This window comes from Physella acuta, unplaced genomic scaffold (assembly GCF_028476545.2).
Source record: "Physella acuta isolate Inbredline_101_S28 unplaced genomic scaffold, ASM2847654v3 ptg000893l, whole genome shotgun sequence".
In the NCBI taxonomy this organism is placed as follows: Eukaryota; Metazoa; Mollusca; class Gastropoda; family Physidae; genus Physella; species Physella acuta.
Genome location: NW_026732410.1, coordinates 347318 through 364888, shown reverse-complemented (window position 1 = coordinate 364888; position 17571 = coordinate 347318). Strand labels below are relative to the sequence as shown.

At 32.4% G+C, this 17571-nt stretch overlaps 2 protein-coding genes across 9 annotated transcripts in view; one reads left to right on the top strand and one right to left on the bottom strand.

The window, feature by feature from the left end:
* Nucleotides 1–327: 327 nt before the first annotated feature.
* LOC131952885 (cilia- and flagella-associated protein 100) lies at nt 328–7920 on the top strand. Of its 2 annotated transcripts, none has more exons than XM_059315807.1 (16): nt 328–415; nt 1764–1845; nt 2131–2196; nt 2519–2610; nt 2835–3012; nt 3199–3266; nt 3410–3573; nt 3767–3923; nt 4663–4838; nt 5014–5065; nt 5185–5336; nt 5660–5758; nt 5894–6013; nt 6242–6338; nt 6629–6748; nt 7031–7920. In XM_059315807.1, exons 2-16 carry the CDS (start codon nt 1788–1790, stop codon nt 7145–7147), a joined length of 1716 nt encoding a protein of 571 aa, XP_059171790.1. In that variant the 5' UTR covers nt 328–415; nt 1764–1787; the 3' UTR covers nt 7148–7920. The 2 variants fall into 2 exon arrangements, with proteins under 2 accessions (XP_059171790.1, XP_059171791.1); XM_059315808.1 differs by having other exon boundaries at nt 387–409.
* A 5-nt stretch (nt 7921–7925) lies between these two features.
* Nucleotides 7926–17571, bottom strand: part of LOC131952883 (membrane-associated guanylate kinase, WW and PDZ domain-containing protein 3) — a 65490-nt gene continuing 55844 nt past the window's right edge. For 5 of the 7 annotated variants that reach the window (XM_059315803.1, XM_059315804.1, XM_059315801.1 and 2 more), the window contains 9 exons: nt 16235–16424; nt 15790–15909; nt 15268–15315; nt 13140–13307; nt 12809–12837; nt 12439–12521; nt 12052–12100; nt 11271–11568; nt 7926–10963 (listed from right to left, as the gene is read on the bottom strand). In XM_059315803.1, coding sequence (XP_059171786.1) covers nt 10737–10963; nt 11271–11568; nt 12052–12100; nt 12439–12521; nt 12809–12837; nt 13140–13307; nt 15268–15315; nt 15790–15909; nt 16235–16424 — 1212 coding nt within the window. In that variant the 3' untranslated portion in view covers nt 7926–10736. The remainder of the gene's footprint in view (nt 10964–11270; nt 11569–12051; nt 12101–12438; nt 12522–12808; nt 12838–13139; nt 13308–15267; nt 15316–15789; nt 15910–16234; nt 16425–17571) is intronic. The other 2 variants (XM_059315802.1, XM_059315805.1) reach the window with 2 other exon arrangements.

The following is a 17571-nucleotide window of genomic DNA, read 5'->3' as shown; positions in this document are numbered from 1 at the left end:
GGCGTATATATTTTTCGCGGGAAAATGATCATTGTGTCACCTACTATTCACAATAACAAAATAGTTCTTGGAAATAATTGATTTTTTTTTAAATCAGAATATCGTTTTAGTGAGTTTATATTATTTTATCATTAAACATAACAATTCTGATTGCTTTTTATCATTTATACTCTTAAAATGTTATATACTCATAAATGTTTTTACACATTAAATGTAATCCTAAACAATAACACGGACTACATGAACGTGAACTTTTACACGAGGCACAGTATTTATTAGAGTAATATCCCTTACTTTAGTTGCTATAGAGATAAAATGGATGCCACACTTGTATAGAAAGTTATCTATAACTAGAGATAGATACATTTAATTGCCATTGAGTTTTTTTTTCCACACTGTTCAATATATAGATCTAGTATGTATAGATAGAAAGATAGATAGATCTAGATACGTATGTGTAGTGACAATAGAAATTTATTATTTCATTTTATTCCGTGTTTACTGTTTACAGGAGTTTACAGTTACACTGTAAACTTTACAGTTACAGCGGCTTAGCCTTAGCTAATACTGTAGCTAGATCTAGATTCTAGTAGACGTATAGTTAGGGCCTAGTCTAGACTCTAGTGGTACTTTACTACTTTTACTACTAGGCCTAGATCTAGATCTACTTACTAGACTAGATATTCTAGATCTAGAGTTAGAGATCTAGGCCCTACAAAAAAATATTTAAAATAAGTTTTAAAAAATGTTTGGCCCTAGTCTAGTAAGCCCCAGTTATTCAATTAATATTTAATAATAATAAATAAAGTAAATTAAATGATGAATGCAAATGTATTAAATATATTTATATAAGGGTAATCTATCGTTTTAAGTATGTAAAATGTGAAAAACAGGTGACTCCTTAAATTTTAATAATTATTTCACATATTGAGGAGGATTTATGTTTTAAAAAATACAATAATGTTCCCTTGTTTCATTTATGTACCTGTTTTTAAACAACTGAATTAACTTTTCAGTAATAAATGAAGACTAGCGATGTTTCCAACAGATGCAACCATGGCTCATTTACTATAGCAGCCATCTTGTTTATTTTTTTTTATTGCAAACTTATAGCTCAAGATTCAGGGGAAGCCACTCTAACTTACAGATGGTCGCTTTTTATATAGCAAATCCTGCTAGCAAACACTGCTGTTTAAAGTTAGTTTCTCGGCTATATTGATATATTTAGCCGTTGATTTAGGTTTATTATTCATTTATCTATAATATTTGACACAAATATATCACAATATACTTCTATTAAAGCCTTGACAATGAGGTAACTGTTTCGTACATTACTAGCCGCGGGCGATTTTACGTACCTAAAATGATAGATTACCAATATAATAAATATAGGCCTAGGCCTAATAATTTGTAATAAATAAGTAGGCCCTAAAGTAAAGTATTACTAAATATTTGAGAGTTGTAGTAAGTAGTATGTTATGGGCGTAAATTTTTATTTTTGGGGGATTTTTTTATACCAGTGTTTTGAGGGATTTTTTTTTCCCAGTGTCGAGACATTAATCATTAATATAAAAGAATCTTCTTTAAAGGGGGGGGGTGTTAGTTTTCTGAAAATACACACATGGCTTTCTAATTTCAATGCTAACCCTAGCCCCAACCCCAGATTACAATACTACTAAACACCTAACATACCTATTTTTGGAAGAGTCTATATCTTTAATAATTATGAGTATCCTCAATAATTCAGATTTTTTTCTTTACAGCTAGTCCAAAGATCTAGTAACAAAATGGCAGAAACAGAAGTTCCAAAGCTAATAAGTTCTGACTCAACAGTAAAAGTCCCAAGTAGGCCAAATTTTGATTTAACTTATACATATAATAGTAAAAATGAAAGTGTTGGTCACAGTGGGCCAATACAAGTCTAGAGTGACCAGTTCTATTTTTAATATTACCTTTTTATTTTATCTCATTTAGAAGCTAATTGTTATTATTATTCAAGATACAAATTTTATTTCACTAAGGTGTTAGAATTGAGATTGTTTAAGCAGGCTAGATAGTCTACAGTCTACACAGAGATACCAAATTGAATATTATGTGTCAGCTTAAATTTTACTACTTTTTAAAACTCAGGTGATGGTAAAGTTTCTGTTCCAAACATGCCAAAACTAACAGTTTCTGGTGTCACATCAAAATCTGGTGAGTTAGCTCAATGATCTTTTTTCACCATTTAAAAAAAAATGTCATTAATCATGTTGTTTGAACATATCTTAGAAATATTTCTTGCAGCAAAGTAAGGGAGGTCAGCTTATGAATGGATCAGGTGGAGCTTTCATATTTCCTCCTTATATGGGCCCATATAATAATGAAAATATTTATATTGCTATCTTTAATTGTAAAATACTAATCCGAACAGGCTTTTTCCAAAACTAAGATGGACAAGACATCCTTTAAAAAAGGATATAGGGAAGTTAGCTTTAATGATTAGTTGGAACTGATACCATTGCATTTTATTTCACAGAAAGTTCTCGTATGAAGAAAAATCCATTCAAAATGCCTCCTGATACAGATATATTTTTATTACGTGACAAGGAAAAGCAAAAAAAGTTTGAGGTAGGGCACAATGTTTTTTAAATTCAAATTTAATTCCAACATGACGGTGGTCATGGGTCACTTGTGTGATGAAATTTGTATCATGTCCATTCAATTTTACTTTTCCAATCACTGTATAGACTCAAGACAGGAACTAACTGCAATGCTGTTGATAGTGCACTGTACACATTATCACATCATCCCATAACATTAAATTACTCTGATGATGACTTATCTTTTAACAGGAGCGTATGCGGCAACGTGAATTAAAAGTTCATGAAAAGACCACTTATGCTTCTCGAGTGTGTTTTAGACCAGCTTCTCTTATTCATCCTCCTGAGTCAGACTCAGATGATGAAGTTGAAAGTGATAAAGCTGTAGCTGTAAAAGATGATCCACAGTTTACAATAGCAATTACTAGAGGTAAATAAGCTGCTTCATTCACTTTCGTAACTTTTAAACAGAGATAGAATACTTTGGCTTTAACTTACATCTTTTCTGCCTTATGCTCTACTGCATTCAAAATTTTAATAGTGTATATAAGCAATAATTGTTTTATAAATTATAATAATCCTCATTAAAACTTATTGTGCTTATTTCACTTTGTAGATCGTCATGTAGAAAAAGAGTCCCTTTCAGAGTATATTGCAAAGAAGCGAGAAATGTTTTTAGTTCAGGTATTTTTTATAGTATCATTTTCTTAATTCAAATGTCATTTTGTAAATTTAATATTATTTTTTTTTATGTATTATCTGATAATCGAAGAGCTTTATATATAAATAGTACACTTGAATAATTTTTAAACAAAATTTTGTTACAGTACTCCTTAGGTGTAAAAAGGGATGAGATGAGAAAACTTGAAGAGATAGCACAGGCAGAAGAGAGAAAACTTGAATTAGCAGAGCAGTACTTAGAAGAGGATGCTGCGTTGTTTGATGAGTTTTTGAAAGAAAATGATAAAAATTCTGTGGAAGCTATTAAAATGTTAGTTTAAGCACATTTTTCTGTTGAATGTTCTTATAAAAGTTGCTATTTTAATTCTTTCAATTAAAGTTTGATTTGATTTTTTTAAAACTGCAGTAATATGTATCTTAACATTAATAGATTAAAATTACTTTTTTTATATTAATTAAAAGAACGTTAAGAGCATAAACCTAAATGACTTCTATAATGACAGAGCTGAAACTGAGGCAAAACTGAAGATGGAAAAAGTTAATGAAATAAAAAGGATTAATGCACAGATGATGACTATCAAGTCAGAAATTTCTAAGTATGAGGACACACTCAAAGAATACCAGTTGTATAGAGCATTTTTGGAATCATTGATACCCCCTGTAAGTTGAACATATTATACTTTGTGTCAAAATTTGTCAGTAGTAAATCATGTATTCTTCTAAATTACATATACTTAAGAATCACTAGAACTGTTGGGTGTTTTCATACTTTTGTAGCAATTTAAGGGTTGTTTTTTTTTAATAGATTTTTTTTATTTTGTCCATATAGTGATGGCTTTTTAGTTTTGTTACTGCAGTTTGTTTCTTGAATAAAAATAATTTGTTAAACAATAGTTTTTTCTAGTCTGCATTCTATGGTAAGGCATACTGAGCACAGAAACTATTTATTTACTGGGTTCAATTTTATGGAGTAGAGTTGCAACCGAGGCAGTGTTTAGCTAGAGGGTTTATTTATACAAAAGATAGCATAATTTGCTTATAAGAAATGGCCTGCATATCTATATTCATGTAGATACATTGCTGTGGTGTCTGCCTTGTTATTCACTGGTCATAGCTCAAGGTGTGTGAGTAGACTGGACATCACTGGTCACATCTGCCATGGGTCAGGGATGTTGAATTATTTATGCATGCATGTGTTATGCTAGGGGTATAAAGTGGAGGGATTGCCATTCAGTGATGATGGGGAGAGCATAGAAGGTGTAGTTGTCCACCCCTATCACCATTCTATTCAGCCATTGCTTGTTTTTGAATTCACATTGATAATTTGTATCGCATTGCAGTTTTTTTAATTGTCAAATAGAGAGGAGACAAAATAATTTCAAAATGTTTAATTTCTCAGGAAATTCAAGAAGAAAGAAAAAAAGACAGAGCAAGAAGAAAAGAGGAAAAGTTAAAAGAACGTGACAGGGTGACTGTTAAAAGACAATCCATTGATAAGACACCAACAAGCAAACCAAACACAAGGAGAGGAAGCTTAAAGTCCTCGGATAAAGCTGAAAAGAGGAAAAGCAAAGAGTAAGCTATTTAACCACTATTAAAAATTATAATGATATTCAACATGAAAAAACATATTTCTTAGAACATTAATTAAATGAAAATGAGCACAAACAATTAATGTAACCAATATAACAGTATAATTATGAAACAATTATTTATTGAATCAAAAGATTAATTTGTTTATTATTTGAAGTAAAAAAGCTGATGAGTTAGATGATTCTGATGAAATGGAAGACAGTGATGAGGTATGTTACTAGTTACATTTTGTAAAATAGATCTGTTGTTTTCTTAGACAGAAATAGCTTTGGCATCTTTAATTTGAAATAAATGCAAAATTTTCCTGACACTTTTGCTTCTTTTTTAGGAGATGGAATTATACTTTACAGATCCCCATCAGCTTTTAGAGATATTTGCTGAATTAGAGGAACAAAATTTATCGCTAATTCAGAATAGTCAAGAAACAGAAGAGGCATTGGAAGAAATGAAAAATACAATAAAACAAACAAAAATAAAAATGTAAGCTGTGTTTTAAGGTTTTCATTGTTTTTATTCATTGTGATTAAAAGTGTTTTCTGTTTAGGTATAAAACTTGCTCAGTTATAGCTAAACATGACCTGTGTATTCACCATTTTTTTTCCAAACAAGTAAAGAAATGTAGCTACCTTCCTTATCATGGAGGACTGATTATATCAATATTTTATCAAAAGAGTTTCCTTATTATTTTAACACTTTCAAACAGTGTATAACTTGCTTATAAGGTTTGCATTTCTGAGTAGCCAGAACAATTTTTGGTGTACTTTGTTCTCATAAAAAAATGTACATGATTTTTTTTTTCAAAGGGAAAAAGAAACAAAAACACTTAAAGAACAAATTGACAGACTTCAGGCTCAGATACAAAAGGAAGAGGCTAAAGCTGCTGACCTGAAAGTAAAAGCTCGGTATGTGAAGAATTAAAATTATAAATATGTCATCACATTAGTATTCTTAGATAAATTAATTGTATTTTAATGTATGAACGAAAATATTTTAGTGTACGTTAGTAATAACAGTAAGAATGTTTTTTTCATGAACAGAATGTTCAATTATGGAGAGTTCAAAGCAGATGATGACCAAGAACAGAGGCTAGCTGACCTGAACAAAAAAGTTGAAGAAGTCTATAGGAACTGTATAGGTGATAATGAAGCTAATATTAGGTAACTATTGCAATAAAAACCTTTCTTTTAAAACTATAGTATTGATAGGAGATTATGTTATGTAAAATAAGTACAGTAACTACATAACCATTACTTTTATTTTCATTTTAGCTTTAATTTACACAATATTACATAAATATAAAAATACAAAATATTTTATTTGGATTTTAGCTTTAATTGTACGTAATATTACAAATGTCAGGTTGAGATTGTGCCTTTATTTTACAGCACACTTCAAATGTTGACAAACATAGAAAACAGATTAGAAGAGCTATTTGAAATGATAGAAACAATGCCACAAGATAAAGTTGAAGCTGCCGAAAAGGTGAGAACCAACCACTGTCCAGTATTTACTTTTAAAATATTCATTCTATTCTATTATTATTTAGTAGAATTATTTTTAACAAAGAGTTCACATCAAAAAAAATTCTAATTATATACAGACTAAACTTAGGTTATAATTATTCATTTATTGATTTTTGTCAGTCTTGTTTATTTTTTGTATTGTCAATTATTTGTCTGAAATTGTGTGTAAAAAATGTTGTTTTACAAAAAATGAGTTTTTATACCAAAGTTAAATCAACTAAAACTCAAGTTATGTATCTAAAAATTCAGGCCAAAGATAAAGAGAGGAGACTGAAGATGAGAGAAGAGAAGATGGAACAGCTGAGAATACACCAGGAGGAGAGAGTCAAAAAGGCATTAGAGAGAGCTCAAGCAGAACCCAAAAAGAAGGTTAGTATAGTGTAGTTTTCTTGTTAGTTAGCTTAACTATATATCTCCACAAGTAGTATCCTGCTCATTAGCTTAAATATATATTTCCACTAGTTATTTTAACTGGAACTATTTAGTATTTTAAATATTTAGTTAACTTAAATAAATGTATGCAATAAATAATTTAAAAAAAATAACTGTCTGGTTCATTCTAAAACATGACAATTGTTGTCTCCCTTGAGAGAGCTCTTCTAATAAAATGTGTAGGTCTTAAAATTCTCATCTAATCATTTGTTCTTGCAGCATGGCAAGAAACTAGTATTCAGATCAGAACCCCCACTACTGAAAAAGAAAGAGGATGAAGGAGCAGATCAAGCATCCAGGGAGGAGGAAGAATTGCAGTATTACTTTGCTTGGTAATCCATCAATGGTACATGCAGATAATAGCTCATTGTGGTGAATGATTGAGTAGGCTTTTTTTCTTGTATGTTGAGACAAACTTCCACATCATGTTACTTCATACATTGCAATCTATGTGTAATCTGCTGTTTTAAATTGTTTTTCAAAGGCAGCGGTTTTGATATGAAACTTGAGTATTTTGCTTGTTTAGGGTAAACTCCCTTTGCCTATTGAATGAGATTCAATTAAACTTCTAATTAGGAAGTTTTTGTTAATTTTCTTTGCAAATAATTGAATAAGTTGTTGGCAGCAAATACAAATTTAAAAGTAAATTGAGTGATAATTTAGCACATTAGAAAGAGAAAATGTTAATTGGCTTAATGATTTACACAGCTATTTTAAGAAACAAAATCCACAATGTTGTGTAATAATAGCTTTGATGATTTTTTTTAAGATGGTGATACTTAATAATTTTTACTTTGTAGTTTTCTTGCATAACCTTTATTTCTTGAACTGGGAATAGATTTTATCATTACAATAGATAAGGTTTAAAATGTGATATTTGTTTACATATATATGGGTATGTTTCACGTTACTCCTATTTTAATTAATACATTCTTTACATGAAAAAACTGTACATACATTTTATAATTTTCATTATTTTACTACATGTTTTGAATTTTATACTAAAATTATCTGTGATTTTAAACTACGCATTTGTTTTAAGATTTTACTACCATATAGAGCAAAACACTTGAGAGCAAGTCAACAGACACAATAAAAGAAACAAAATCTATCATTTGTGTACATCATATATTGATTTATTGTTTAATGGTGTAAATGACTATTTACAAGCTGTGTCAACTGTGTGGGGGGTAGGTCTATAGACAAATGATTAGAACTGAATGTACAACTTACAGATGTATCTTCTAACATTTGAGCATGCAGACACAATTAAAACAAGACATTCAAGCCTTCCAATTACAAATGATAATATATACAGATTGAAGTGTTAATATGTAAATGATGGCATCACAAAGCTCCACCACAAGAACAGCAGTCGGATGTTAAAGACCAGCTTTTTCAAATAATTAGTTGCGGCTGCAGCCAATAAAATAATTAAGTACACTGCCAATTTAAGTTAAATTAATTTACAACTGACACACCCATGGATGTCACTAGTGTTGAAAACCATGGCTAGAAAATAATTTTTTGATTCACAACCCATAAGATAAAGTGATTAAAATTTGTTTTAAATAAAATGACGGTCAAAAGAAATGTCACTCATTGTCTAAAACACAACCTCATTTTAATTTCACAATGTTGACAGTTTTATTATATAAAACTGTTTTCAAAAATAAAGAATATTTTGTTAAATGCTGGGCTGTACACAGTAAATCAAACATCTAAAACCAAAAACTCTCACCAGGCTAAATATTTGTGGATGGGAAGATTAAAAAATGACATTTTAGCCAATGATTTTGTAACAGTTCACTTGGTTAAAATATTTTAAACCACATAACATTGCTGAGAAATTTTATAAAAACAAACTCAAAACCCATAAAAGATAGCACAAGTTTTCTTGGATGATAAATTAACAGAAAGAAAAAAGCCCACTAGAGTAAGTTGCAATTAATGCTGTGTAACATGACTGAGTAGGCTGCTAAATGGCAAGTTATATCTAAAGTAAAATTAAAGTACAAGTTTAAGTATTGCATACAGCCTGATTACCACATTTAAAAAATAAAAAATTGATTATATAATTTAAATGACCAAAACTATTTGTGAGGAAAAATAAAGAGTGCACTACATGTTTGGCAAGTTAACAGTGTACTCATTAAATGCTATAAACACTTTGTACTCTTATGTCAGCGCAAAACATTTTTTCTAAGGAGTTTTTTTTTTTACATTTTTTTGAGAATTAAAAAAAAATCTAGTGCTAGAGAACAGTTTAAAGTCCAGGAAAAAGATATACGTTAATGAAAGAAGCAGGAAAATGTGGTGAAAACAACTATTTCTTTCATTGCTGAAAAGCAGGTGAATTTTTTTTTTAGTTGTTGAAATATATATAGGTTTATTAATCAAGAAGAAACTCCTTAATACATTCCTTCCTAAAAGCATCTGTGTGTGTTGAACTGATTATTCAATTCCTTTTTCTATAAAGCAAGAATAAAACTCTGTCAAGAATGACTTAAGTTGTAAAAAAAGCATTTGGTCACAAAGAAATAATATACAAAATACAAAAAAACAATAGATTATGTCTGGTTAGTTAAGACAGGTCAATCTGTCCACTCTATGAAATCAAAAGGAAAGGGATTTCAACAATCTTTACATATTTTGATTCACTCATTTCAAGATGGAAGGCAGTAGGAGACAAAACTATCACAGAAAATACACAGTGAAATAAAGTCATGCATAGTTTGATCATTTGTCTGTCACAAGCGATGAACTCACTGCTTATAAAGTCTATCATCTTTCTAGAACATGGAGACCACCATCTGTTTCAACTCACAATGTTTGAGGAAAAAAAGTCTTTGTGTCAGTCACTAAATGTTCACTACATCATCTCTTGATGTCCTCCCTCCCTGCTTGCACCACACTGGAATTATTTACACACTATGATACTCTTCTATGAAGTAAGTTGGCTTTGTCTAACCATTCACAGGGCCAGGCCAAAATGTCCTAGCTCTGGTACATTCACTGTTTTAAAAATCCATAAGCTTGCAACAAATGCAGCTTATAAGGTCAGTTGGTCACAATGATGAACAGGGAATACAAAAATTTGGTCACAAAGGTGAAAAAAAAACAAAAAATATCTTTAAATATCTGCAACTGATTTAGGAATTTCAAGAATTTATATATGCTTGAAAAATAGCAAGATAATTACAAAAATCTACCGCATGAAAGTTTTAGTAACTCCACTTTTGACAAAAGTTGGCAAAAAATGCATAGGATAATTGTATACTTTATGTATTTTACATTCTATATGTACAGCATCAATATGTGTACATTCTGGGTACAAGATGCTCTTGTGTACATTATATATACACAACATGGTCATTTTACAACTGAAAGTTTAATTTAGCTAAATTCAAATACTAGGTACAGTCTATTCCACTTGATCAGGGCACACTGACAGATTAGTTTGGCCCCAATAAGGCAGTTGGCACTAATATGCATAGAAAAAAAAATGCAATGTCTGGATTTGTTCCTAACAAAGTTGACCCAAATAGACGGCTGCCCCAATTAACAGGTGTCCCAATTAAGTGGAATCAATATGCACCCACCATCTGGTACAGCAAATATTTGCAGTTAAGTATATGTATATATAAACAGAAGGAAATATTGAATAAATAACTTGGGACAACAGATACTTGACTCTAATAGGCACTAGATCTTCAACAAATCAACACATAAGCTTAGCATGGAGGCCACTACTGCAGCTCTAGAAAACTATTTCAATAAAATCAATGAGGGTATGAAGAAAGTCCAATGTTGATATCTGTAGTGTTGACACTATAGGAGCTCTTCAGTAGTGGAAGATTTAGGTTGGCCCCTATAGGAGCTCTTCAGTAGTTGAAAATTCTGGTTGACCCACTAAAAGAACTCTTCAGTAGTTGTTGAACCTCAGATGCTGTTGAGATGGTGGTGGAAGTGGTGGGTAGTTGTGAAAAAATTCATTGGGGTGCGGAAGGTCTGGGGGAGGGGGTGGGAGTGTCTGCTGTCGTCTGGCCATGTGGGGGGAGCTGTGGCTGATGGGTCCGTTAGCCAGGGGTGGGATGTTGGGGGTGAACATGTTACCTGGTGAGAGACCTCCAGGTGAGGATGGCGGACCATCTGAAACAAAAAGAGAAAATGGAAATATTTCAAAAAAGGTATTTCATATTTTTTTTACTGTTGTTGAAGATTATGTTCAAGGCAAATTACTGAAAGTTCAGGCCGTTGATTTAACCTTGCTCTTTCCATTAATTAAAAAAAAACATTTACAGTATTCTATATTTTCTATATTTTCTAGCCAACCATTAATAAAAAAAAATGGAAAAAAAAGGCTATTTCGCAAACAGGTTAATTTAAGTCAACATTGGTAAATAACTTTATCATCAAATTTTTTTTTATTGACTCAACAACTTTAAAAAAAACCTACCGAAAATTGGAGGAGGCTTGTTTGTTCGTCTCATTAGCAGCCTGACCGTAGGGCCACCATTTTGTATAATATCAATAGCTTCAGTGTGAGTCATGCTGTCAGTATTGAATGAATTAATCTCCAGAATTTGATCCCCGACCTTTAACCTTCCGTCAAGATCTGCTGCTCCGTCCTCTGCTATCCTCAACACAAACAGTGGCATGGCATTGAACTCTCTGCCTCCTCTGATGGAGAAACCAAAGCCACGAGAGCCACGATGTAACTCCACCTGGTAGATTTCCCCACTGTCATCTGACCCCTGAAACACACAAGATATGGCTTCACTTTTTGGACTCACCTCAAGATATTTACATAACTGATTTTAACAATCACCACAAAAGATACAAAATTGATTCAACTAAAGATGTTTGTAATACTATTGTAAAAATCACAAGATACTTAGAACAATAATGCAACGATACCAACAAAATTATAGACACATGATGCTCTTGTTACAACAAATTTCTCAATTAAATTTAAGTAAATAAAAAAAATGGGACGGCATGGCCTAGCGGTGAAGCTAACCCGATAGTTTCGAGTTCGAACCCGGGTTCAAGTTAGTGGAACATCCCTGAGTCCACCCAACTCAAGTTAGGGAAAGTAAAGGCAGCTGGGCATAGTGCTGACACATAATCCCTTTATATGCTAAGGTCAAGAAACATATGAACTCCACTTCATCTGCCCGACTGATTGTTAGGTCTGAAGAGGGATCTTTATTTTTTTAAAATAAGAAATAAGTTACCTGATTACTGGGAGTTCTGGGCCTGTCTCTTCCCATACCTGGCTGGTTCCTGCAGACAGCACAACAAATTTTAACCATGTATCCACCAGACTAATGCTAGTTAAGTAATCATTTTATTTATCATAAAGTTACATTCATTTAGTGAAAACTACCACCAATATAAATGTTTAGTTGAGAAATAGAAGCTTGCTATATTTATTATTAAATAGGATTCGTACTGCTTTGGTGGAAAAAGAGATTACCAAATTTCATTTTTTTTAATTGAATCTCAAGTTGAGTTGTTTTTTTTTTTAATTTGCTCTATTAACTCAGTGAATTCCTATCATGGCCGATGTTTTACATGTGATAGTTCAGAAACGGGCCCATAGATAATAAACTGCACTTTACCTCTCCCAAGATTGAATGTTCATGTCAGGTCTGTCAACTGAGTATAAGGGAGGGGGATTTCCTGAGGAGCCAGCTGAACTCTGCTGATTGTAATTAACATTATAGTTAAAGAACAAAATGTTTCAACAAACAATTCAAAATGTCGCAACATTCATCTAATGAACTATAAAGACAATAGCTTCTAAGTATATTATAAGAAATTAAATTTAAGGTTTAAAAAATTCAAAGATTTTTTAAAATTAAAAATTTGAATAGAAAAAAAACATACAACTAACATTTTTTTTAAAATAATATATTAAAAAAAAAATTTCTTAAAAATCTGAACTGTTTTGTTTAAAGGTAAATCAAATGTGAAGAACAAGGAGCATACCCTGTAGGATGTAGTACTTGAGTTGTCATCTGTAAAACAAAAGTTCATAAAGATTGACATTTAGATTTTTAAATACACACACTCTCAAAGTAAATAGATTTTTACAGTTCTTAAGGGGCAGGATAAAATGGAAGTTTATGGTTGAGGCAATATGCTCCATAAGGAGTAAAAAAGAATGAAGTCTAAGTCGTTACATTGTAATACTAGTTAACCCTTAAGGCGCGCCAAGCCACATAACTTATAACACGCAAGGCCACATGGCGTGCTTTTTAACGGCTAAAGGCAAGTTTTATAACTGTCTTAAGTCCAATAATTCAGCTGGACAACTTACCAGGTGGTGGTCCAATGGTCAAAGCAACAGAAAACCCTGACTCTTTAATAAGACTGACCACATCCTTATGGTGCATGTTTGAAGTGTCCACCCCATTGACCGCCAGGATCCTGTCCCCAATGTGAAGTCTGCCACACCTGGCTGCAGGGCTGTTCTCCTGGATGTGACCTGCAAGAGGGAGGGGTCAAACGCTGGTCAGTACATGGACAAACTGGGCAATCTACTGGTACACTGGAGGAGAGACTCAAGGTCAAATCAATCATTAAAATTAGCTGTGTTTATGAATGGAGGTCCAGTGAATACCTACTGCCATGATATTTCCTTATTTCAGTTCTACCATCATTTTAAAAACATTTAAACAAGGCAAGCATGCTAGTGATGTGTGCAGATATATAATTAGAATACTACAGATATCAAACAGCCCAATAGCATGTTACATCCCACCACATCAACATTTTGACTGTACAAACTGGCAAGCTTATAGCAAGTTGCCAATATAGGATGACACAACATCCTGAACAATAACTATTTTTTTTATTCCTACTTTTTTAGTAGCTGATAAAATTGGAAGTAAATAAAAATCTTTTATTAAATTAACGGTTTAAAAAATGGTCTAACAGTGAAAACTGGAAACTATTAACCCTTTACAGTCCAACAAAACAATATCCTCAAACTAGTTACAACAATTTAGGCATTTCATCACTACGATCAGACTGTAAAAAGTTTTTTTAAAAGTCTTCCAATATGAAAACACAAAGCTGATTAGACACTGCACTACACAAGAGTTTAGGCTGGAGCTAACACAGCTCAACACACGTCTAAGTACACAGTAAAGTGTGGTCTACAGAAGATTCCGCTGACACACAACACATCTAGGACATGCAAAAAAAAAGTAAGCAACAACAGTCAACACACAATTATTGTCTGCGTCACGATTTTATCAGAACAAACTGGTCTAACTTACTAGCTCATCTGGTCTAGTATGCATGTCCATCTGTCTGATTTTATATCATGAGGTCAAGTTTGTATGCAGTCTAATTCATTTGATCACTACACATATTCTGTTCTAGGTATTTACAACAATGCAACACACTCTAGGCTAAGTGGTTTATTTTTCCTAACCAACCAAACTTTAATGAAAAGTAAGAATTGAATGGCTGTTTTATTTTTTAACAAATTCATACAGATTGGATGGCAAATTTTTTTTAAACCCGCAGGGAAACTAAGAAAACAATGTTTATATTGTTTATGTTAGAGCAACAACACAGGACAAGTGTCAGCTATAGAGGCTATAGGAGACAACAACAGTGCTTGTCATTTCATCTGTCAACATTGCCTGACATGTAAATATCACAGCTGGCATGAAAGCTGAATATATTTAGCACTGCAGTTGCTTGAGAGGGGAACCGATAATAACATAGGCTGAATACTTTTTTATACCATTAATCATTAATGTATATTTTTTATGTAAATACCTACAAATTTTTGTATTTAAAAAAAAAAAAGAAAGGTTATTTTAAAATTTTCAAAATGTTAAGAAAACACTGAAAAAATGGCTACAACTTGGTGTAACTTTAAAAGTTAAAAAGCAACACATTTATAATAAAAATTTAAAAAAAAAAACAGAAAATTATTATGAAATGAATTGAAATTCAGATTTAGAAAATGTGGGAAAAAAAAGCTATGCAAATAAATTATGCTTAAAACAGGAGAGAAGAAAACTAGGCAGCAAGGCAGAAATTATATGATGTGCAGTCTGCTATAATTCTCCGGAACCAAAGCAAATAAAAATTTGTGACTAGTTCATGTCTTTCTGCTGTTGTCAAAGAACAGTAGTTTTTTTTCTTTAAAATAGATGGACATGTTTTTATGAACATCCAATTAATCTCACTTTTTTGTTGATGAGCACATATAACTGTCTGAGTGATGCAAATAATTTTTTACAACCTACAAAATACGGAAAGTTAATTTTTAGGGGTTTACACAAGTTAGGGGTTTCCTTTTGATGGGGGAAGACAGAAAGACAAATTCAGTGTTACTGTCACAATAATTTTATGGATAGAAAAGTATTATTTTGGTGAGTGTGACAATAATGAAACAATAACCCCACAGTTGCAAAATGGCTCACCGATCCAGGGGCAGACAACTGCCTGGGCCGAATGAATATCACTGCCATCTGAAAGTGGTGTTTTATCAAGTACATCATGAATAAAATCAGGGGAAACACAGCCAACACAGTAATGACACAAATTACATTTTTCGTACCATTCAATAGCCCTTCATTGCCTTCATAAATGTATAGCTTTAATTTTTAGTGTCATAAGAATATAAGTAATGTATTACTGAGAAAAATGATTCTTTTAAATTACAAAAAAAACCACACAAATCCAACCAACAAAGACATTCAAATAATCAAAATCAAATAGTGTGTGCAGTTATCCACAACAATGTAGGTAACAGTTTGCCTTGATGAATGTTTACAGATTCCTGCTCATGAACACTCTAAACAAGTTACAACAGACGTGGTGCAAAAAATGGCTGGTTGAACCAAAGCTGGATGATAGAAGAGACAAATCTAAGTATGATGGCATGCCATGTTGATGTAGAAGTGTACAATGACCAGCCTGGGGTGGCTGGGGTCAGGACCTACCAATAAACTCATCCACACTGGCTCCCTTGTTGACTGATGAAATTATGACAAATCCAAAGCCTTCATTCTCTCGGCGGGACACGACAACATCATAAGGGTACTGGGGGCCATTGCCTAGATCTGAGGGTAAACAAAATGTGACTGGTTAGATTTTATGTGTGTTTGTGTGTGTGAGGTGTGTGTGTGGGGGGGATGTAACTGTACACATAAACATATTCATAAACACATATAAACACATATGAACACATACAATTGTAGGCTTATTTGTATATAATTATATACAAGTATGGGGTCACCGCGGTCTGGTTGATAAAGCTCATAGTTGCTTAACCAAAAGGTCCTTAGTTTAAACCCTGGAAAGATGTTGCTTGATAGCTGGGGAAAGCAACTCATCTATAGGAGAATTTACTAAGTGTAGCTATGGTTGATCTAAAGCCATAATTACCTGGTCCTAATACCCTTCTAATAGACAATGTTACTCTGCCATTGAGGGCAGCGTTGGTCATGAGCTGAACGACTCTATGGTGAGAGGCGTTGAGGACACTGTTCCCATCTACATGAGTGATCTCATCAAACTGCCTGAGCCTGCCGTCAACATCAGCAGCTCCCCCCGGGACAATGTGGCCCACAGATACCTGCAAGTACAACAACCACTCTCTTTATTTCACTAGCACAGCATGCGAATGCTCAATTCTAACAAGTCTAGATTACCAACTGTAAGCCTGCATTAAGCAAGAACCTAAATATATATTTGAACAATAAACGGCATTGTACATTTATCAGATATTCAGCTATAAATCTGAATGGGATAAAAAAAAAAAAAAAAGAAGAAGAAAAAAAGAATGGCTAACATTGATAATTTAATCCAGTAATGTTAAATTAATTTAAATATAAAAAAACTCTATATATTATTCATTGGCACCACAGACAACTAAAAAAACCACATAGAGGAAAGTGAATAGCTATGAGTATTCAAAACATGATGTTGAACATTGCGCTATACAGAAGCTCAAAGCCATCAACTTATTTCCCTTGAGACAATTAGTATTGTTTTTATTTAGGCTGCACTTCTATCTAAAGTGAGTTTCATCAGGTAGCTAATTGATTCAAATTGAGGGTTTTCACATTAAACAATACACCTGCTTGGCACCCTGTGATCTAACTTTCAGGTAACTTAAAGACAGTGTAGTAGAAATTAAGCAAGACCAAGGTTAAAGCAGTACTAAAACAGTTGTAGGGGAAAAAATGTAATACTGAAGCTGAAGCAAACTTTTTTTATAAGAGAACTTTTTCTATATTTGCCTCCCTTTGATTACTTAGTTCAAAAAAACTTGTGATAACTTTTTTTGTCTTTCATTTAACCAGAACACATAAAAACTAATTACAGGCATCTTGCTGTCCTCATTGCTTTTATTATCACCCTAAAATACCTGCTTTACCCCTTTTATTTTTCTACCTTTAAAAAAAAAGACCTGAAATTGTTCTCACATATTTAAGCCAAAGTGTTGAAATATAGCAAGTAAAAAACTTTTTAAAAGCCCAATGATGCTGCCAGAGATTGAAAGGTTGCCAAAAACATTTTTTTTTGTTTGCTTTAAACAAGGAGACCAGACTACACAGTTGAGCTGGGAGAAGTTTTGTTGTGTACCACCAGCAATTAAATAGTTACTAAAACAGGTTACTGTACGCCTTCCATTAAAGGAATTTCAAACTAAATTCAATGCCTAAATATTTTAAAAACTAACTTTTAAAGAGAGAGTTGGAAATGTCTTTTTAAGTTGC